This window comes from Meles meles, chromosome 7, assembly GCF_922984935.1.
Source record: "Meles meles chromosome 7, mMelMel3.1 paternal haplotype, whole genome shotgun sequence".
NCBI classification, from domain to species: Eukaryota; Metazoa; Chordata; class Mammalia; order Carnivora; family Mustelidae; genus Meles; species Meles meles.
This window is the reverse complement of record NC_060072.1, coordinates 45,912,171-45,935,299: the sequence shown is the minus strand read 5'-3', so window position 1 is coordinate 45,935,299 and position 23,129 is coordinate 45,912,171. Positions and strand designations below refer to the sequence as shown.

The following is a 23,129-nucleotide window of genomic DNA, read 5'->3' as shown; positions in this document are numbered from 1 at the left end:
ACCTAAGTGTCGGTTTCCCCAGCTGTAAAATGGCGGATTTAGCCCTGGCAAATAGTAAGAATTCAAGATACATTAGTTATTCATTTTATTTTCTCCATTTTATGGACAACCTAAGACTCAGAAAGGCTAAATAACTTTCCTAAGGTCAAGTAAATGGCAGAGTCTGCCCTTGAAGCTTGATCTTTCACTCCAACGTCAAAGTGCTCACGCTGCCGTATTACATCACCGTCACAGTGCCCGCCTCTCGCAGTGGTTGTGAGCACGATGTAATGTGCTTAGTGCCATGGTAGAGAGTAGATTTCAGTAACGGGCAGTGGTTATTACTAGAGAGAGGGGAGCTCAATTGAGCTGAAATGCTATCAGTTACCTGCAGACCCTTGCTGTGACAGGGTCCCCAATTCACAGGTAAATCTTCTCAGCCCCATTTACACATACAGATGGTTAGTGTCGACTCTGAGTGTGAGAGATGATGATGGTATTGCTGACGGTTAGTGACTAGAAAAGAAACATGACTTCATTAATAAAAACCTAAAATAGAAGACGGCGTGGTGCAGTGGAGAGGCAAGAATGGCTCTCCCCACTAAACCTACTTTTCTCGTCAGTTTTCAGCCGTAGAATTGTCTCTAGAATTTTGGGGCTTGCCCGGAAAGAAATAGGTGAACAAGTGCAAGCTCTTAGCCCTCATGTCTGGGAGGGTGTTGCTTTTAGTAATGCAGGGATAAAAATAAAATGACCCTCTAAAGGCGGTGGCGACTGCCCACAGCTTACTGGGGAGTCGGTAAAAACTTCATTTTCCATACTAGCCTCCGAGAGCTGACCTTTAAAATCACATCTGGGGAGAATGTGTGATTTGATGCAGAACATCTTAGGACATGCCATAGGATGAATGGCTGAGAATGTGCTCATCAGTTTTCTTCTCCTTCAAGGAGCTCAGAATTGCTTAGGTTATAAAAGTCAGTTCTTGGACCCTTCCAAACCTATAGCGTTTCCTTAAATAGGTCTTCCGAGCAGGATAGGTGAAGCACAAATATATATACATGGAATGCTGATCCAGGCAGCTGCTATTATGAATTATGAATTACGAATTATGAAAATAATTCGGTGCGTGCATGTGTGTCTGTGTGTCTGTCCGTCCGTCTGTCCTCAAGGTGAAGTTTAGGCATTTCAAGGTAGCTAGTTGTATGATAAGTTCAATAGATGGTCGTTTGGAAAAAAAGATGGAATTGCTTTAAAAAGAGAGCCAAACTATGTGAACGGCTTTGTTGTGGAGATGTGTGGAGACTTGTGTACTACACCTAGGGGCCAAGGAGTAATGCTGCTGAATATAAAGCCAGCTTTTGATTTGTGAAACTCAAAATACCTGTGGGTCCAGAGGGCATTAAAGAGAAGCCTAGTTTGTATTCATAATGCCTTTTAAAGAGCCACTGGAACTTTGTGGAAAACAGTACTGGATGGGTGGTCAATCTCACAAATTCATCTCCGGGAGAAAATAACGTCTGTCGGATCTCATGTGTCATCCTCTGCTAAAGGAAGGTCTGACCAGTGATGCCAGTAGAAATCCCTCATGGCTGCTACTTCTGGGCGGCCTGGGCTGTGAAGCCCCTCAGGGCTCAGGTCTGTCCCAGTCGGACTCTCCCTACTTCAACAAAGCACAGTCAGTGTTTTTCCTGGCGAGTCTCCTGCCAGCTGCAGGTTTCAGACATGGCCAGCTCCCGAAGGCCTGCGAGTAGGACGGCTCCTCCCCTCCTCGCTGGCTTGGAGCACCATGGGCTGTTGGGGAAGAGAGGTCAGGGGACAGGTCCACTTCTGAAGCTATAAGTGAAAATTGATGTGATGGCCACTGTAGAAGGGTTTTCGTCTTGACAGAAGAGTCTATAATGTTGGAGAATTTGCTGAGGGTAGTAGTTACCGCTTGGAAGACTGGCACTGACTCTGTTGCTAGGGCCACTGGGAAACTCTTCTTGTTTAACCATTTCCTTTCTTCTTCAAAATTTGCTGAGAACCTGCTACATGTAGGCAGGATGCTAGAGATCAGATATTAAACAGTAAGAAGAACCAAAACAAGCCAGTCAGAGCCTGGTGGAGAGGACAGGCAAGAAGACTGGCGATTTCCACGCAGACCCATCAGTGCCGCACTGGGAGAGAGAAGAGAGCCGCCTACACCCAGCAGAAATTAGGCAGGGGAGCTGGACAATGACCAGAGCATTCCATGCAGGGGGAAGGCAGCGTGCATAGGCTTAGAAGGGGAGCTGAAGAGAGCATGGCCCACCTGCACAGCAGCAAATCATTCCCTGAGGGATGGGCAATAGGGAGGAAGAAGGTTGAGAGACGAGGCTGGAGGAGGCAGGGGCTGGGTCGTGGAGGGTCTTTTTCTGCCATATGGAGAAGGATTGTAATTGGTGAAGGTCTGTAATTGGGCCGGGACATGGCCACTGTGACCTGATATTTAGCTCTGGGGATAGAGAATCTTAGACTGAATTTTGCCAGGGTTTCAGGGCTGGTCCAATTGCTCTGGTGGCTCTGATGTTAAGTGAATGCTCACCATTCCTGTTAGTCTGCGATACATCTTTTTTTTTTTATTTCTTCTCCTTTGTTATAATTAAAAAAATACCATTAAAGCCTGATGTAAAAATGAGTAAATGTTAAGTGATGAGTAAGGTGGCCTTCTCTGATGTTGAAAATGCTCAGCGATAAGCTGAAGGACGGACAATAAAACTGAAATGGCCAGAGGGCTCTTAAACAAGATCATCCAATTGTTCTTGGAAGCAACCAGAAAGATATGGGAAGCAGTAGTTAAGAAACGCACAGAAAAAATCCCAATGAAAGCAGTGCTGCTGAAATCCCTGTGTCGATGTGTTCTTCAATAAAAGTTGTTTTCTGCTGACGCTTTTCTTCCCCCTACGGATGTTCCTCTTATATTTGATGATCAATTTTCCACAAGGTTTGCTATAATGTTTCCTCAGAGCTTAGGTTTTTACATTTTAATTCATTCAATGGCCGTTCTTAACCTAAGACAATATATGCCGTTTCCACAACTCAGGATCACTGTTTTCTAGCTGACAAGATGCTACTCAAATCCCACGCGTCCTCTTTTTCTCTACTTGTTTTGTTTCACCCCTGGTGAAAGAAGCCGTCTCTGTCGGTTCAAGTGGAGACTGTGATCTAGTACATTCCATAATTTGCCTCTCCTCTAACTTCCTTTGATGCTCATTTTGGGTTCCCAGAAGTCATCCCCAGACCCAGCCTCTTGATACGACTCTTTCTGGTAACTTCTACACTTCCTAAAGCCTTTCTAAGATCCTATTAATCCTTCAAAGTCCAGTACAGACTTCATATTCTTTGTGCTCTGGAGACAGATAAGCACGGTGCAGTTTCAAGACAGAGTGAGTTTGCAGCAAGAGAAAAACAGCAGGTTTTCTTTAATTATTATTTTTATATTAATCTGGTCTCCCCAGCCACATTGCACATTTCTCGAGCACAGGGCCCACATCTTTCCCTATTTTTGGAATCTCACCTGGAGTTTAGCACAGGAGAATTGAGTACATATCAATGCAGAAAGTGTGTCTGGATTAGGTTGTGGTTTGCCAAGAGCCACAGCGATGTTCATTTAGAAGCTTGCGGTAAAATGAGTGCAGAGATCAGGGTGTAGCTACCATCACACAAGGCATCAGGACAGTAGTCTTTGGAATCTGCACAGCCACTGCACCGCCTCCCCCTCTGTGAACATGGGAGCAGCGGCTTCCTTCTGCCAGAGGGGCTTTGAGCTGTGCCTGAGCGCTCCGCTTACAGAGCAGCTGTAACCCCAGGACTGCAGCTGACCAACGGATGGGTTCTAGTTCTCAGTTCCGAGGGTCTCTTACACTTGTGTTTTACACAGGACTAGCTGGGGCCAAATACCAAAGCACGCAAAATCCACCTTTCTGCTGTCTCTTGAAACCCTGTCCCTGAGCCCTTCCCCACTCCCGACACCTTGCTCTGGGGACACCGCCCTGGGGTAGTCACAGCCTCTTCGTGGGATATGGCTTTCTGCGCTACTCTGGGGAGTGTTTGCAGACTAAATGGTCAAAGAAATGACAACAGAAATGGAGATCTGGTGATTGGGGTAGGGGACGCGTTTCAGGGGCTTGAGCCTTTTCTGTGGTTGGAACAGTGCAGTCCCTGTGTTCACTTCTGATCGCCCATGGTGATTTGTATTGTCTTGACATTTCTGTCCCAAAGCTTCTGGCTTAGCTACCACAGCTCATTCCAGTCCCAGTCCTGTTGTCATTTGCAATTTAATTGAGATGAAGGGAATTGGGGTCAAAGGAGAAAAGTTACCTGCTGCTGCTTATAAACTGAAATGTTGATGGAACTAAAATTCAAACCCCGGTAGCTGGGGCTGGGTGGGAGAGGGGTGAATTTGAGGGGACCTGGAATGGTTCCACCTTTCAACAGTCCTCAAGTGTGTATTTTGATGTGCTACTTGTTTGAGCTAAGATGGGAAGATGTTAGAGAAAGCACTGTGAATGGGGGTTTAAAAAAATTTTTTTTTGCACCTATTAGAGGCGCAGACCCTGATGTTAGAACATCTTTGAAGAGCATTCTTCCTTTATTCATTTGTTAGGATCCAGACGCCAAATAGAACAGATGCATGCAACACTTGTACGAGAATGGGATTCTGAGGTCCCAGCTCTATAGGCAGGCGCTGAGTATTATGTGCCAGGTTATAGAGCAGTGGCGATGGTGGTGTAGGGAGGGTGTGAGGGATGGAACCTAGAAGCTGGGGCAGCGTGGGAGTGGGGAACTTGGGGAGGGCAGGGTTATAGTTCTACATCCACTCTGGGATTTCATTATTTCAGTAGCAGGAACTGCTGTGCCCCTGTGACTGACTGACCAGCACCCTACATTCTAAGTGCGCTTTGTTGATGGAGAAAGAACTTTGGATTTGAAGTTAGGAAATGAGCTTAATTCCCAGCTCTGCCTACTATGAGTTGTGGAATCTAGGAAAATCACTGGAATGTCGAGTCTCAGTCTTCCCATCTATAAAATGGGAACATGTAGTAATAACTGCTTTATCTCAAGTTACAGTAAGATAATGAGTTTGTAGTGAAGTAAAATCCATGAGAATACATCATTAAACTGGGACATCTTCTGGCTAAGTTTCCTGTTATCTTGATGTTTTAGCATCATTGCTGAACTGTTTAGTGATAACTTCAAGTATGGAAATGTTTAGGTTTGTATGCTCAAGTGTCAAATTTTACAGTTTTGTGTTTTCTGAGTTGTTTGGTCGAATTTTATGTATTTTTTCATGTTCTCCTGTTATGTTAGGGTATGGGCTTAACACTACATATGTAAACTTTGGACTGTGTACGAGATAAGGATAAATAAGATTTCAGTGGGGGCCTGAGATTCTTTTAGATGTAAAGTAATTTGAATTTAGCATGGAACTTTTTGTTATGTTTAGCACACCTCAGGGCTTTTCTAAACTTTCTTTGCTAGCTTTGTGCTTTGTTCCTGTGTCCTGGATATGTGGATAACTGAATTCAATATGTGGAAGGATATATGTGATTATTTAAAAATATACACTACCTGTATGTAAAGATCAGATTTTTAGTCAAAGTGGTAGAGAACATATATCATTTATTCCCCCCTTCAGGCACTTACTAAGTGACGTGTGGAAACCACTTTCCTGGAGAAAGTGAAAGAAGTAGACAACTGGGCTTCTTTCTAGAAGTTTGTGGGCACTCTTTCAATCCAATTTAAGAATACAGAATGACTCTCAGGAAGAGGAGATATAATTATTTCAAGGGATGCAGGTAGTTGGGGGGAAGTGGGAGGCAAAAGGGCCCTTTAAAAGGGCAATTGGAATACTAAATGTCTTTTTCATCAAGAGTTCTTTGAGGGGTTCCTGAATGGCTCAGTCGGTTAAGCGTCTGCCTACTGCTCAGGTCATAATCTCAGGTCCTGAGATCGAGTCCCGCATTGGGCTCCCTGCTCAACTGGGCGTCTGCTTCTCCCTCTGTGATTTCCCTCTCTGTTGCATTTCTGTACACCAACAACAAGACTGAAGAAAGAGAAATTAAGGAGTCAATCCCATTTACAATTGTGCCCAAAACTATAAGATACCTAGGAATAAACCTAACCAAAGAGACTAAGAATCTATACACAGAAAATTATAAAGTACTCATGAAAGAAATTGAGGAAGACACAAAAAAATGGAAAAATGTTCCATGCTCCTGGATTGGAAGAATAAATATTGTGAAAATGTCTATGCTACCTAAAGCAATCTACACATTTAATGCAATCCCTATCAAAATACCATCCATTTTTTTCAAAGAAATGGAACAAATAATCCTAAAATTTATATGGAACCAGAAAAGACCTCGAATAGCCAAAGGAATATTGAAGAACAAAGCCAAAGTTGGTGGCATTACAATTCCGGACTTCAAGCTCTATTACAAAGCTGTCATCATCAAGACAGCATGGTACTGGCACAAAAACAGACACATAGATCAGTGGAACAGAATAGAGAGCCCAGAAATCGACCCTCAACTCTATGGTCAACTAATCTTCGACAAAGCAGGAAAGAATGTCCAATGGAAAAAAGACAGCCTCTTCAATAAATGGTGCTGGGAAAACTGGACAGCCACATGCAGAAAAATGAAATTGGACCACTTCCTTACACCACACACAAAAATAGACTCCAAATGGATGAAGGACCTCAATGTGAGAAAGGAATCCATCAAAATCCTTGAGGAGAATGCAGGCAGCAACCTCTTCGACCTCAGCCGTAGCAACATCTTCCTAGGAACAACGGCAAAGGCAAGGGAAGCAAGGGCAAAAATGAACTGTTGGGATTTCATCAAGATCAAAAGCTTTTGCACAGCAAAGGAAACAGTTAACAAAACCAAAAGACAACTGGCAGAATGGGAGAAGATATTTGCAAACGACATATCAGATAAAGGGCTAGTATCCAAAATCTATAAGGAACTTAGCAAACTCAACACCCAAAGAACAAACAATCCAATCAAGAAATGGGCAGAGGACATGAACAGACATTTCTGCAAAGAAGACATCCAGATGGCCAACAGACACATGAAAAAGTGCTCCACGTCACTCGCCATCAGGGAAATACAAATCAAAACCACAATGAGATATCACCTCACACCAGTCAGAATGGCTAAAATGAACAAGTCAGGAAATGACAGATGCTGGCGAGGATGTGGAGAAAGGGGAACCCTCTCTCTCAAATAAGTAAATAAAATCGTAAAAAAAAAAGGAGTTCTTTGAAAAAAGTTGTATTTCTCTTTCATTGGAATATGTGCCTTAGCAAAAGCTTCAGGTACGTAACACCAGACAGCAGAAAGATGTTGCAGCATTTGATTTTGGAAGTCACCATGTCAGGACAGTGTATATTTGCTGGTCTGTCCAGTGTCTGTGAACTTCGTTCCCTCAAGCTTGCACCACAGCCCGCTTGGCTAGACCTGATCTGTTGAGAGAGTGGTGTACTACCAGTACTGACCTGAAGATGGCAGCATTGGGTGCCCTATCTCATTTTCCTAAGCACCTGCTCTGCCTGGTACGTTCTGTAGCTCTGTTCCACAGCAGTGTTTGGATTTCAGATTGTCACTCAGACTTTTTTTCTGCTTAATGACTGCGTGTATGTAAATGATTCTGCTTTTCTTCTGTGGAAGAGGTCCGCTCTATCACTCCTGTTTTGGTTTTCAGATAATGATTATATGTAATTATATTCAAGTAAAATATTTAGAAATAATTACATATATTAGTGGTATGTAAAATTTGGAATTCATGAACATCAGCTTTGATGAAAGGAACCTTTTAATTGGGAGGTGATAATCTCAGTATTATTTGTTTCTGTTTGAAAGACATTAGTGGCCAATTCTCTTTTACAGGTGTTCTTGTAACGTTCCTGGTGGGTTTTTTTTTTTGTTTTGTTTTTTGTTTTTTTTTGTCTTTTGTTTTTCTTTGTGGTTGTTTTCATTTTGTTTTGCTAATAGGTAGGATAGTTACTTGTCAAATCTCTAGGGAATATATTATAGATCCACATCTGGAGAGTGCTCTAAGGAAAACAAATTGTATTTTCTTAAAATTTGGGGATGCAATTAGTTATCCTTGAATTCCAAAATTTGGGGATGCAATTAGTTATCCTTGAATTCCAAAAGGTCTCCAAGGGGTCAGCCAGTCCAACTCTAAGCAGGCTTTGCATTTAAAACCAGGCAGAAGAAAGATGCGTTTGTCCTGGCTTCTCCGTCAGTGATCATGCCCAGGGCACTCTGTCTTGTGAGATCTCCACTAGTCTTGAAAACAGAAAAGAATTGTCCTGAGCACGTCCATAATTAAAATTTTGCCAACATCTGAGGTTCAGGTACATTTTGCCATTTCTCTTTATCTGTTAGCCACACATGGAGCTGCAAATGGAAAACCATCTTAAAGCCAAAGGTCTAATTCCCTCGGGGGAGGAGGCTATAGAAATTAGCATGTAGGCTTTCCTTGGTTGAGGACAACAGAGAGTAAAAGAGCAGATGGAGCTTTGTAAGGTCAAAGTTTCTGGAAGGACTCCCAGACCAGGTATGGGGCCAGAGAGCATTCTGAATAATGCGAAGGATGATTCACAGTGGCTCTTTCCTCTGAGCTTGTCCTGATTCTAGAAGCACATGGACCAAAGACACACTGATAGATGTAACTTTGAACCTTTAGTTGAGTTGATGCAGACCTTTAAATTCCTGTTTTAAAATAGGTTAAGGATACCAGATCTATGTGAAGACCATGTGTGTGGCTCACCAGACATTCTTAGGGGCTCTCTCAGCCTGTTTTGATTTAGATCATTCTGTATGCACTGATGTAGCGTAAGGAAAATTAAAAAATGCCCTTACTAGGCTGACCTGAATGCTCCTGTAGCTGGCTCCATATGGGTATTTTGGAGGCTTTTGAACATGACAGCTCTCTCTCTCTCTTTCTTTTTTTTTTTTTTTTTTTTTTTTTTACAAACTCTTCTGTATTTAATGTTAAGCCTCCAAGGGTTTTACCTCATGCACGATAAATGGAATATATATTAGGGAAATCAACCAAATACACACTAAGAAGTTGCCATGAAACTCTACTTTTCCTCTTTTAGACTTTTATTTCTCCATTTTGGTGGTAAGGGAGAATCATGCATCTATTAATCTTTTATCTAGAAACTTTCCAATGTGACAGAGGTCGACTCTTTCAAATTTGGAGCTCTAGATCTCTTAAATGTCGCCATCTAGACTTGTCCTGGGGTAAATCACTTTATCTCCTTAAACTTGAATTTTCCTTCTGGTGAAATGGGAGGCTGAACTTCCAGAACTCTTGTTCTATGACAATCAATCACTTCTCTTCATTGTGCCCAGGATTGTGCAAGATTTTTTTGGAAGATGGGTGTGCCTGAGGGGCTCTGTTGGTTAAGCCTCCGACTCTTGATTTCAGCTCAGGTCTTGATCTCAGGGTTGTGAGTTCAAGCCTCGTGTTGGGCTCCTCACTGGCCAAGGAGCCTACTTTAAAAAATAAAAACATTATATATATATATGTATGTGTATATATATATATATATGTATGTATATATATATATATATGTATGTATGTATATATATATATATATGTATATATATATATAAATTTGGGGTGAGGGAGACAGACTTGGGGCTGTAAATTAACTTTTTGACACATACTCAGATCTCTTATTTTGGTTCTTCTGCTGAGGTCTCTGTGATACTAACTTCTCCCCAAGCCCTGCTCCCCCTGACCCAGTCCTTTTCCAAGTCACTCACCTCCTAGCTCCTTGGCTGCCTCTGCCTCCTCACTGATCTGTCTGCTTCTACTCTTGCCCCACCAGCGGTCTGTTCTGTACCCAGCACCGGCACAATCTTCTGAAACGAAATCAGAACATGTATGTCTCTTGCCTGAAACCCCTCCCATGACTTCCCACTGCCCTTAGAAATACAAATCTGTTCCTGCCTTTGCACCTGCCTCCTCAGCTGGGAATGCTCTTTCTCGAAGATCTTGCACAAAGGGCTGCTTTTCAAGTGGGTTGCGGCTTAAATATCACTCCCTCAGAGAGGCCTTCCTTGACCACTTCATCTAAAGCAGTCATCTCTACTGCTTAATACCGGACACATTATGTGGATTTATTATTTATATAGCATATCCCACCTGCAACTATCCTGTATATCGATTTTTGTTGTTGTTATATATCATCCCAGTAGCAAATAGGCTTCGTGGGATTAAGGACTTTGTTGCTGTGCGCATTGCATATCCTTAGCAGCTAAAGAAAATTCTGGAATATAATAGGTGCTTAAGGAGTGTTTATAGAATAAATGAATGAATGGATGTCATAGGTAGAAAAACTACATGCCAGAGAGGGTATGGGCACAGAGCTAATTAGAAGCAGGGCCAAAGAAGACATGAACAGACATTTCTCTAAAGAAGACATCTAGATGGCCAACAGACACATGAAAAAATGCTCAACATCACTCAGCATCAGGGAAATACACATCAAAACCACAATGAGATACCCCTCACACCAGTCAGAATGACTAAAATTAACAAGGCAGGAAATAACAGATGCTGGCGAGGATGCGGAGAAAGGGGAACCCTCTTGCATTGCTGGTGGGAACACAGACTGGTGCAGCCACTCTGGAAAACAGTAGGGAGGTTCCTCAAAAAGTTAGAAATAGAGCTACCCTATGACCCAGGAAATTGCACTAGTAGGTATTTACCCAAAGGATACACACATAGTGATTTGAAGGGGCACCTGCATCCCAATGTTACAGCAGCACTGTCCACAATCATCAAACCATGGAGCGAGCCCAGATATCTGTCAACAGATATATGGATAAAGAAGATATGTTATGTATACACAGACACACAGACACAGACACACAGACTCTCTCACACACACACACACACACACACACACACACACACACACACACACACAAGAATATTCCTCAGCCATCAAAAAGAATGAAATCTTACCATTTGCAACAACATGGAACTAGAGGGCATTAAGCTAAGTGAAACAAGTCAGTCAGAGAAAGACAAATATCATATGATTTCACTCATATGTGGAATTTAAGAAACAAAACAGATGAACATAGGGGAAGGGAGGGAAAAATAAAATAAGGCAAAATCAGAAAGGGAGACAAACCATGAAACTCTTAACTGTATGGAACAAACTGAGTGTGGCTGGGTGATGGACATTAAGGGGGACATGGGATGTAATGAGCCCTGGGTGTTATATACAACTGATGAATCACTAAACTTGACACCTGAAATCAGTAATACCCTATGTGTTAATTAATAGAAAAAAAAAAAAAAAGAAGCAGGGCCAAGATTAGAGCTCAGGCCCCTTCCTGTCTTTCCTCCTGGTCACACTGCCACACAGCAAACCTGATTTAGAGATAATTCTCTCATTCACTAGTTATTCACCAACTATTTATTGTACCCTTATTTTGTTTCAGACACAAATCTGTATCAGTGGTTCTCAGGCAGAAGAGATGTTGGTCCCCTGGGAACATTTTTCAATGTCTAGAGACATTTTTAACTGTTACAAGCAGGGTGGGGGCTGCTGCTGGCATCTTGTCAGTGGAGGTCAGGGGTGCTGTCCTACAAAGCCCGGAGTTTAGGGTGGGGAGACTATGGGGAGCATACATACGGAAGTTAAAGACCATGTCAAAAAGAGATGGAAAAGAGATGGAAAAGAGAGAAAAGCCAGAACAGGGTAAGCGGGAGAGCTGGCGGGCATTGTAGGTGCTGATGGGTGTGGGAAGGACTCTAATTTTAGGCTTCGGCAGAGATGAATCAGGAAAGAAAATTTTCCTCGAGAGGTTGAGTGCCACGATCTGCAAGGACCAGTCCTTCGGGGTCAACCCACTCGACCTCCCAGATCATCCTCACACCTAAAAAGTATAAAACCCTTCTGAACCAGGGGACATATCAACCTCCAAATGAAAATAGAGCAAACTGCCGTGGGCCAGAAATAATGACCATTTTCCACTTTCCAAGGATGTGTAAATTCTTCCTTCTCAACCCTGTCAGTACTCTGTCGTCACTCATGCAGGACAGTGTTAATTTGATGCAATTCGTCTTGCTCATTGTCAACTTCTCACTTTTCCCTGGGCAAGAGTAGTGTGATTTCAGCCTCTCGCAAGAGCATCCTGAGATTTTTGGTTGTACAGATGTTTCTGTCTGTCTAGGTTGGTTTCCTAAAATCAACAGAAACGGTTATAGATTTCAGTGTCTTGGGAAAGCTGTGGTAGTTGATGCTGGCAAAACTCAGTCCATGAAGTGGTTCTTACTCTCTCTATTTTTTTACACACACACGTACATGTACATAAACGTGTATCTATGTGTGTAGCATACATAGATACACATGTAAGATCTTGCTAAAAAAATTGTACTAACGGGGCGCCTGGGTGGCTCAGTGGTTTAAGCCTCTGCCTTCAGCTCAGGTCATGATCTCAGGGTCCTGGGATCGAGCCCTGCATCGGACTCTCTGCTCAGTGGGGAGCCTGTTTCTCCCTCTCTCTCTGCCTGCCTCTCTGCCTGCTTGTGACCTCTCTCTGTGTCAAATAAATAAATAAAATATTAAAAAAAATATCGTACTAACATTTTGGTTGGGTAACTTGGTAAGTGTGTACTTGCTCTTTTGATCTCACTTTTTTCTTTACCACAGTTCTTTACCAAGCCTTGGCACCTGGTAGGTATTTACCAAATGCTTCCTGAATGAATAAACAAACTGAAAAAATCAGTTTGGGATTACTGGGTTCCAAGTTATTTTTCCACATTTCCATGAACTTTGTTTATGTCAGCTGAAACACAACTTGGTAAACACAGTAACATGTCCTTTTTTTTTTTTTTAAGATTAATTAATTTATTTGAGAGAGAGATAGAGAGTGTGAGTGGGAGGAGCGGCAGAGGGAGAGATATCCAAGCAGACTCCTGCTGAGCATGGAGCCCCGTGCACTGCTCGATCCCATGACCCATGAGATCAGACCTGAGCCAAAACCAAGAGTCAGATGCTTAGACTGAGCCATCCAGGTGCCCCAACAGTAGCATATTCTTACAGTGTTATGACTGTGACATATTCATTCATTTCTAATTCTGTAATTTTTTTTTTAAATTATTGCCGGGGATATGATTTGACTTATGGGGTTTCTGAATCTGCTAAGCATAAGTCTCTTAGTAATTAATACATTTTCCGTATACATTTAGCCTAGGGAGGGATTATTAAGCAAGGGAATAGATTTCAATGAATGTTCTTAATTCAAATGTATTTAAATTGACACTGTTGAAGAAATTATGCCCAGTGCACCATTTTATTTTGGGTGCTATTTTATTCTATAGAACAATGTTGACTAGTTCACTGGATGTATGTCCATTCTTTTTCTTTCTTTTTTTTTTCAGTGCTATTTTTTCACAATCGAGTTTGGCCTTTGCAAGCAAGAAGGGCAACTGCGGGCATATGGAGCAGGACTCCTTTCCTCCATTGGAGAATTAAAGGTATGAAGCTGTGAATGAAAACATCCTTCCCAGGAAAACTGGTTCAAGGTCATGGAAATATTGATTTGTTTGTCTGAGTAGTTCTACTCGTAGGTACCCCATAAATATTTAATACAGAGGATTTGGCACCTTGGGTGTGGGTACTGACCTAACTTTTTGCACTTCTGAAAATGGGTCATGCCTTTCTGGGTTTGTGGTGTGACTCAAATAGTTGAGCAGCCATGTGCAAAGATCAACAGGAATGACAAATGTATGCTCAAATGTTGGATAACATATGACTGGCCTAAATTTAGTGCTGAAAAGTGGGCAGCCAAGTTAGCAGTGATCCTCCTGATTGAAATTTCCTTGCAAGGATATCTTGGGTATTTTTACTTCTGTTATACCCGTGGCTCCCATGGATAACCTAGAATTTACTCCTCTAAGGGGAATTTGAGATTATTTTAGCCTCTTCAAAATTAATGTGTATTAAAACATTCGTGGACGTATACAATTTGGAAAAAAAAAAAAACCCTAAATGTTCCTACATTCAGAGAGGTATCTAATATGTATAGTAATGCCTAAGGAATGCTTTTTTTTTTTTTTTTTTTTGGTCTTAAAAGACAATAAAGGGATGCTGGGTGGCTCAGTTGGTTAAAATACAGTAAATTAGCCATTTATTCAGAAACATTGAGGCCTGGATCATTTGATAATTTAAATATCCTGGTTACTTAAGAATTGCTGTCCATACCACGGGAGGATAACAAGTTTTGATGAGTCTAGAATACAATGTGATGTATATTCTGGAAATGGTACTAAACATGGTTTAATCTTTCTTTGATTACCTAGACTAAGATCAGGATTATTGACTATGCAAAGGTTGTTATTTGGGGTATTGATTATCCTTATATAATATAATTGGGAAATAGATGATTATTGGAACTTTTTGGTTGTTTATATTCTTGAAAGGTACAGTGTAACTGTAGTCGTATCGAGTGTTCACTTTATGATTCCATTCATGCATTCATTAATTCCTCAAACATTTGATTGAGACCTACTATGTGCCATGTACTGTGCCAGTCACTGGAGATATAAATAATGAAAAAGGAGGAGGAGAAGGAGGAGAAGGAGAGGGAGGAGAAAGAAGAGGAGGAGGAGGGGGAGGAATGAGAGGGAGCAGGAGAAGGAGAAGAAGAACAACATAATGGCAACCTCAGGGGACACTTAAGCAGACCTCAATTAGTATTGTAGGTGCTTTAAACATATTAACTCACTTATTTCTCATAACAACCATGTGAGATGATCAGTATTATTATCACAGATGAGAAAACTGAAGCACAAAGACATTAAGGAGCTTGCCTAAGATCACACAGCTAATGAGTGTTGGAGCTGGACCCAAGTCCAGTTGGCCTACCCTGTAGGATCCCAGCCCTTAACCAGTAGGCTGTACTGCCTGGGGTCCCTGTTATCAGAGGGTTTACTTTCTAGTGCAAGGGCTAAGCAGCCAATTAGATAATGCCAAGTGTGACACATGGGCCTGGCACTTACTAGATCATGCCTGGGAAGGCTCCTGACAAGGGCCTTGCTGCCCACGCTGACTCCTGAGGAGTGGAAAAGATGAATGAGGAGAGGATGAGAGGAACAGAAAAGTTGAGTGGACAGCAGCATGTGTACTCTTGTCAAATCCTGGCCTGTTTGGGGAGCTGCTGGAGCTCCATATAGCCGGAATAGATGATAACATTTCACATGAAAAAAGCCTGATGTGATGTGTTAATTTTTTTTTTTTTAAGCAAAGTTCTGAACAGCAACAAAAAAGCCACTTAGCGTTAATTTCAGTACAGTGGCCAAAGCCTACAGCAATAGCATGATGTCATATCCCTTGAAGACCCATGCCTTCTGCAGAATGCTTCTTGATTTCCATGAGAAAAGAATTAGAAAATGATTTAGCTCTTGAGCTACATCTATTTACATTCTCAGAAGGTTTATAAATGATGCCAGAAACAAAAGAAACAAATCTCTCTCATTGCCCTGACTTTCGACAGGGTCCTCTAATCGGGTTAATGGGGCATGTATAGGCAGCATTGGGTTGAGTGTGTTGTTTTTGTTCTTATTGGTGTGGACAGAAATGTCTGGAAATGGAAATCAGCCAGGGCTACGTACACCAAAGGGCATTGTCTGCCGTGAATCTTGTTCTGGTCCATCACCTCTAGTCATTAGCATTCTTCCATTCTCAAACTTCTACACTCCAACTTCCCAGTGATTGCTACTTTGGACCATTTTTACAATTCAGAAATTCTTGCTATGAGAAGTATCTTCTGATTACTCACAGAGAATACATAACACAAGATGCTTCTCATACCCGCTTCCCTCTCCTCATCTCCGCTGCACTCTCTGCAAATGTCCAGAACCCTCTCACAGGTTCTGAGTACTTCTGTCTAACTTCCAATTGAACGGACACATGATAATTCTGAACTCAGCATAGGGGGATAGCTTTAGTGATAGCATTATAAAAATTCCCATGTAAAACACACTTAACAATTTCAAAAGGAGTTACCTTTTGCAGTGGAAGACCTCTTGTTTCCAACTGTAGCCTAAATGTAGGTCCCAGATAAGCTGTGGGAGGTTTTGGTGTAATCTTTACTACTTTTACATGAATATCCATGATGCACCTTCGCTCCTTGAACAGAACACTTTTTAAAATTTGTGCTTTAAGAGGCTAAATTTTCCTGGGCATAGGTGTTGTGCTTCAGAGCTGACCAAGTACTCCCAAGGGGTGTATGTATAGTTTGGAGGATAACTTTCATTTTCCCTCTTATTTTTCCAATGATTACGATGCTTGTTTTTTGACAGTCTTTGGAGAGAGAAACTAAATATGGAAAAGCTTGTACAAGCTACATCTGATAGCCACAACTTCTGTAGTTAAACTTCTTTTAACCTCATCAGTGGTTGCCCTCTCTCTTCTCTGTTCTGTGATATATTTTTGGGAATTCTAAAAGTGTGTTTAGGGGGCCTCTACCATACCTTCATCACTCTGGGGAGCAGCTGATAATGAGCTAATTCATTTGGAAGTCTGACTTTAAAAAAAGGTTGAAAGTAGGATGATCGATTGGTGTTTATCCATAGTCAAAGTATGTCTTTCACACTTTTTCTATCTCAGAATTGACCCTACTATATTATGTCTCATTTTTAAATTTATTATTCACTCATTTATTTATTCACTTTATTCAACACACCCACAATTAAAGTTCTAATGTTTCGAGGAGCTTGGAGTCTCTAGTAGGGAGGTTCTAAGAAAGTGGTTGATGTGAGTCTCTGTCGAATCCAAGTGTCATGGGCAAGCAACAGTGAAGTTTGTTCCTGGTGGTGGTGAGGAAATGATTGCTAACTGATGAAATGGTGAATTTTATCCTAAAAAGGTAATACGTCTAAAAAGCAAAAAGGCAATTTCTCCTTTTTTTTTTTTAATGGGTAAAGGTAAAGTCATTTATTTAATGGGTAAAGGAAAAGTCATTTATTTCCTTAAGGGCATGGATTCGATTTTTTTTGTAAACAGCCTTAGCACCTACCCCGTAGTAGTTGCTGAAATAGTACATACAAATCCATCTGTTCTGCTTTTCATGTTTTGACAAAGCCGATAGTTTTAAAATTTTTAATTATTATTATTTTTTCAGCTCTAGTTTTAGGATCTCCTTGCACAGTGACTTTATCATACTGTCTTTTTAATAGACTAATTAGCATTCAAAGAGCAGACTTGTGTTTATTACAATCATTCATGTTTACAGCCATTGGCAGCATCTCTGTCCAGTGGCTAGAATTCCCACTAGGCCCATAGAGAAGAGGCTGGAGGCACCTGCGGATCCTGTCACCAGTATGGCTAGAGTTAGGACTCACCACTGCAGAGCTCTCCCACCTTTCCCCTGCACAGATGGCTCATACCTCCCTCCCCCAACCCCCCCACTCCTTTTCCTGAAACCAGCACTGTTAATAAAGACAGAACAAACTTTGGAGCATGGGGAGTTGGAAACAGGTCTTTGGCTTTTACAAAAAGATTGTTTGAAGAGGGAGTTTTTTCCCCTTATGCCTGCAGCTTATTCAAATTGATGAAACTTGTAACATCACTGATTTAAAAAAAAAAAAAAGGTGTGATGCCATTATCACCCGATTGAGTAATAGCAATGTTGATGCCACTTTGTACTTGGTTGGTAGGAGGGACATTTGCGGGAAGTTCAAAAAATATTAGCTACATGCATGCATATGTACATATATAAATGTATATATTTGCTGTTCTGATGGGGAAAAAGAAGATTACAGTGCGAATATGGGAGTGTTTGCAAATTCTTATTTAGAATCTAGGGCCCAAATTACCTCTAAACCTGACTTCACACTTGACTTTTTTCCCAACTTAAACCAGTCCTGATATAGAGGGTGATGATCACAGGATTTACATGGAGAATAGTTGAGATAATCACTCAGCGCCTGCCAAGGCAGGTGGTTGGGAGGAAGGAAGATTTTAAATTGAACTTAGGGCAGGCACTGTTGTAGTTTGAAACCTGGAAGCCTCATAGCTAGGGCCATGTTATTTTCTATGTGGGTTCTGGACCCCTGGGGAAGAAGAGCTGTACCAGTGGTGACAGGCGGGGTTGAATGTCATCATCTCCAGGCTGAACTGTGCATAATCACTTAGTATACCAGGCACTCCCATGAGCCAGGTGCTTTGTATGCATTATCTCCATTACCTCTTTTAATTCCTTTTTTTTTTTCCTTTAAGAAGACTTATTTATTTTAGAGAGAGAGAGTGCAGTTGGGGGGAGGGGCAGAGGGAGCAGAGGGAGAGAAAAGCAGACTCCCTGTGGAGTGCAGGGCTCCATGTGCCACTCGAACTCAACAGCCTGAGCTGAAATCAAGAGTCGGCCACTCAACTGACAGAGCCACTCAGGAGCCCCTTGTTTCTTACTACAACCCTGGCTTACAGATACTATTCGTATCCCCATTTCCAAGATGAATACTAGACCAGACTTACAGAGGTGGAATAACTTGCCCAAAGTCATGCAGAAACTTTAGATAACAACTGGTTCTAGGCACCTTGATGTTAAAAAAAGATTTTTGTATTTAAAAGGCTGGAATGACAAATAAGCCTTAATTTGTGCACCGAAGCCGATTAATTGCTAATGGCCACCTCTGTTGGGAAGGATGGGAAGGCCATGCTGAGGCCAGTGGGAGAGGCTGCTCTGGCCAGTCTGTGCCACCTGGGCCAGAGGGAGGAGAGGCCGAGATGTGCAGTGTATCTGCAGGCCCTTTTCAAATGATACTGCATGGAGAGCTTTGGAATTCATGTAGATCGGTCTTTTCAGTTTCTGAAAGAGGAAATTCTGTCCCCACCTGGAGAAGTTTCACTCCTCTGATATTATGCCTCTGGGACAATGTGTTTAGGACCTGGGTATCACAGCTCCCAGTCCTGTGTACTTGACTTTAGCACTCTGGGTAAATCCAAAATGATCTTTTTAGAGAGATTTTGGAGGAGAGCAGGTGATTCTCAAGAAAGTGGTGTAAGACTGAAAGACCGTCAGCCACATTCTCTCAGCCTTAGAAGGCCTCTGTCTGCTGAAGCCGGATGAGTTCTTGTGGACTTCAGGATACCAGACAGTTAACACTTTGGGAAGGAGTCACCACAGAGTTCCCTGGGGACATCAAGCAGTGTGGCTCAATGTTTACAGAGAATCCACTGTGGACATAGAGGGGAGGGCTGCTCCCTCAAGCCCAGGCAGTGGAGAGAGAGACGTGACAGGAGCTCAACAGGGCTTCACCCCCTGGGGCATCAGTAGAGACATGGACCTTTCCTAGCCTTGGGGCCACACTCTAGTATTCAGGGAACCTCACAGGCTGCATGGATGTCCCGGGCAGGCAGCCCGCTTGCTGTCAGGGAAATGCGACCCCTCACAGGTGTGAGCACCCCCTTGTTTGTCGGCCTCACTCAGCGGTTGCCCCCTGAACTCCAGGCTCTTGTCATGCTCCAGGCTAATACAGGTACCACTATCATTCCCTTTTGTGATAGCCCACGAGCAGCATTCGTCCCACACCCTGTGGGTGGAGAGTCCCCAGTAGGTAGTTACCCCAGTAGGTAGTTGGACCCCGCAGGCTCCCGAGGGTAGACTGCCTTGTTGAGAGCTTGCAACAATCAGCTCCCAGTTTCTCCTTGGAATATTACATTCGGCAAGTGTGAAATATTGCCTCATGGTCTTTGCCTCAGGTTTCACTCTGTGACTCCACCGACTGTCCTTGAAGTCTGGGGCAGAGCACCCTGCCCTCTGGGCTCTTTCCTGGTCCCCTCTCCTTCTCTTTACTAGTTAAAATGACTACACGGACTCATCTGAGTATCCAGTGGAATGTCCCATGACAGTTCTTTCTATAGCTACACTGATTTTCATCCCTGTTACTGTAGACACACATTCGGGAGGCCTCTGTTATACATGGTGGCTGCCAAGCCTGCTAATGGCCCATCAAAGCATCTCAGACCCAAGCGGATGAGGTTCGCCTCCTTCTCGTCAGCAGTGGTTTAAATGTTCTCACAGTCTGTCCGGCTGCTGCTCTGCCCACGTCCCTGATTGTGAGGATGAGAAAACAGAAAGATCAAGGACACTGAGTCAGTCACTGTCCTTCCTTTCCTACATGGTGGTAGGGGACCACACACTTAGAAGGACGCACCGAAGTCAAGCACACCCTGAGTCCGCGGCCGCGAAGGAAGCCGCTTCTGATTCTGAGCGCTGCAACAAGTCAGTAGGAAGACTGTTCTTTGCAGAGGAGCGCCCGTTCTCCAAAAAAGACATTTGTTTCTCGAAACTGCGAAGTTGTTTTTAAAATGTGGACAGAATTATTAGTCACGTGGAACCCAAATCCCCTCATGTTCACTGCCCTGGACTGAATCTAGCACAAGCGCATTTACAGGTGTAGTGACCTTCTACTTCTAATGAAACTGTCCTGTGGGCCAAAAAGAATGCGTTCATTCCCAGAGGCCCTCCGTGTCCCCTGATTCACGGATGCATCGATGTGGACAACACAACTTTGCGGGAATGCAAATCACATGTGGGCTAGGGCCGCGTGCCCTTTCTCAGACATGCCAGTTTTTTGGTTTGCAATTACATTTTCAGACTTAGGGAACCGCAGCCTTATTCGTGGAAGGGTGCAAATCATGCTGTGCCTTTTGAAATTGTTGGGGAATATACCAAGAAATGGAACGGGAAAGGTTTGTGACATTTCTCTGGTTAACTCAGCAATCCACCTCTTACACTGGAAGGTGGAAAAGTACTTAGGGTGGAACCCAGAAGCTGGAATGCCATGACTTCAGGAATCATCCAGCCCAAGCCTCTCCTTTAAAGTTAAGGAAACAGAGGGACAGAGAGGTGAAACACCATGGCACGGTTACCCCGCGTGACAGCAGCTACATCTGGAGTGAAGCCCCTTTTCTCTCAGATCAGGGAGGTTCCTGCTACCCCTTCTTTTAGTCTGCCCCTCTCCCCCAGCTAATTGAGCCTTTCAGGAAAACACAAAATCTAGAGGAGTATGTCTCAAAATAGACTTCACAACCACTGGGGTCGGAATCGCGTTGGATGCCTCTACCATGCAGATTTCTGGGATTTACCCAGACCTGCTAAATAAAATTGAGGCCAGATATCTGTATTTTTTTTCACAAGCCCCTCAGTCATTCTTATGCACATGAGGGTTGAGAACCATTAACCCAGGGCTTATAAATAGGCAGGTGGCATGTGGCAGGAAGTGACCACTCACTTTTAGCCTAGCTGAATTGATCTCGAGGAGATAATCGTTCCCTGTTCCTTGCTGTTCTCTGTGCCAGTCATGTAGTGAGTTGAATGGAGCTAATGACGGTTCAAAGAGCAATTGCACTGGCTTCCCTGTTTTCCTAACGCCTGGTCTGAGCATAACTATAACTATTAATATTAGTTCTTTTTGCCTACCTGACAAAATTTATCTGTGGCATTTTGCTCTGCTCTGCTTGCTGGAAGGGAAATGAATGCTTTGCAAGTATCCTTAAAATATACAAGCCCACTCCAGACTCTGTTGATACACAGTACCTGGCCTTAAAATGTCTCGTAATGAGGCCACAAATAGTTCAGTCAGAGTCCCAATTACCTTTCCACGCAGGTAATTATTACTTCTGCCATTTGAGTGAAATTTCAGTACATTGCTTATGGCAATAAATTGAGGGCCATATTTATGTTCTCTCTTTGCTTCTATTCATAGCATAGTTTTAAAATTCCATTTCTTTTGGGATATAGCTCCAAACTGTCCTTCCATATGAATTTGTCTGATAATAAAGTAATACCATAATCTCATCCCCCCCACCCCCAGCTTCTAAGAGACTTGAACAAAAGCAAACAAAAACCCAAACACTCAATTTATCCTGCGTATGGGAGAGTACCATATTTCATGGCCGACTAGCAACTGAGCAGTTCTGTAAAAATACTGATCTGTGTTGTAGAAACACGACATCATGGCACTTTGGAAGTCTCATTACAGAGTTTAACAGGTTTTGTGGTGTGTTTTGCAGCATGCTCTTTCTGACAAGGCATGTGTGAAAGCCTTTGACCCAAAGACAACTTGCTTACAGGAATGCCTTATCACCACTTTCCAGGAAGCCTACTTTGTTTCAGAAAGTTTTGAAGAAGCCAAAGAAAAGATGAGGTAGACTTGTTTTCCTTCCATCTACAGAAAATAACTTTTTATTTCTTCTGGCTCTGTTCCTTCCTTCTCTTTGTGTCTCCTCTACCAGTGAGAGTTGATCGCATATCCTTCTATCTCCGTTTATTTTGCAGGGACTTTGCAAAGTCAATTACCCGTCCCTTCTCCGTGTACTTCAATCCCTACACACAGAGTATTGAAATTCTGAAAGACACCCGAAGTATTGAAAATGTGGTGCAGGACCTTCGCAGTGATTTGAACACAGTGTGTGATGCCTTGAACAAAATGAACCAGTATCTGGGGATTTGATGCCTGGGACCAGTGTCTTTGCCAGCGTGATCTTTTTGGGGCTTAGCAGCAATTCAGTCAATGTCATATAACACTGATAACTTTCTGTGTTGTGTCATGGCTTGGCTAGTAAGCATGCAATTCTATATATCTCTATCTACGTGTAATTTACTGTGTTAATGTGTGAGACACCATAAGGAACTCAATGACTACAGATAACCACTCATTGTTTGAAATGTAACCTGTTTAAACGTCTTCAATAGATTTGACCTTTCCTGCTTGGTGTCCTTAACCAAACTGCAGCTCTTTAAAAGTTGTAACAAACAGCCCTTTTCTGATTCTAGCTTATTACTTTTTCCTTCTCAGATCTGAGCTTTTCCTCTATGTTCATTAGATAAAATGAAAATAGCAGTGAAACTGTTTCTATAGTCCCAGTGTTTCCACAGCATTATTTGAGATAAACCCAGAATTGTGTGAAACCTCCCATCACATTAACAAAAGATTCAGTATTGTGTTTCAAAAGGGAAAACTGGTGAGCATACTAGTTGGAATGGGTTTTCAATTGAGTGTTTATACAATGTAAGAAAAGAGAACGTCTTACAAATGGAATGGATAGGGGGCATTGACCGTGTAGAAACTGAGGGGTGACA

The 23,129-nt window shown here is 42.5% G+C and overlaps 1 protein-coding gene across 1 annotated transcript in view; it reads left to right on the top strand.

Annotated features, from left to right (window-relative positions):
• TPH2 (tryptophan hydroxylase 2) overlaps positions 1-22,680 on the top strand; it is a 95,679-nt gene extending 72,999 nt beyond the window's left edge. The window contains exons 9-11 of the mRNA XM_046012910.1: positions 13,426-13,521; positions 22,061-22,194; positions 22,326-22,680. Coding sequence (XP_045868866.1) covers positions 13,426-13,521; positions 22,061-22,194; positions 22,326-22,500 — 405 coding nt within the window. The 3' untranslated portion in view covers positions 22,501-22,680. The remainder of the gene's footprint in view (positions 1-13,425; positions 13,522-22,060; positions 22,195-22,325) is intronic.
• The last annotated feature ends 449 nt before the right edge of the window (positions 22,681-23,129 follow it).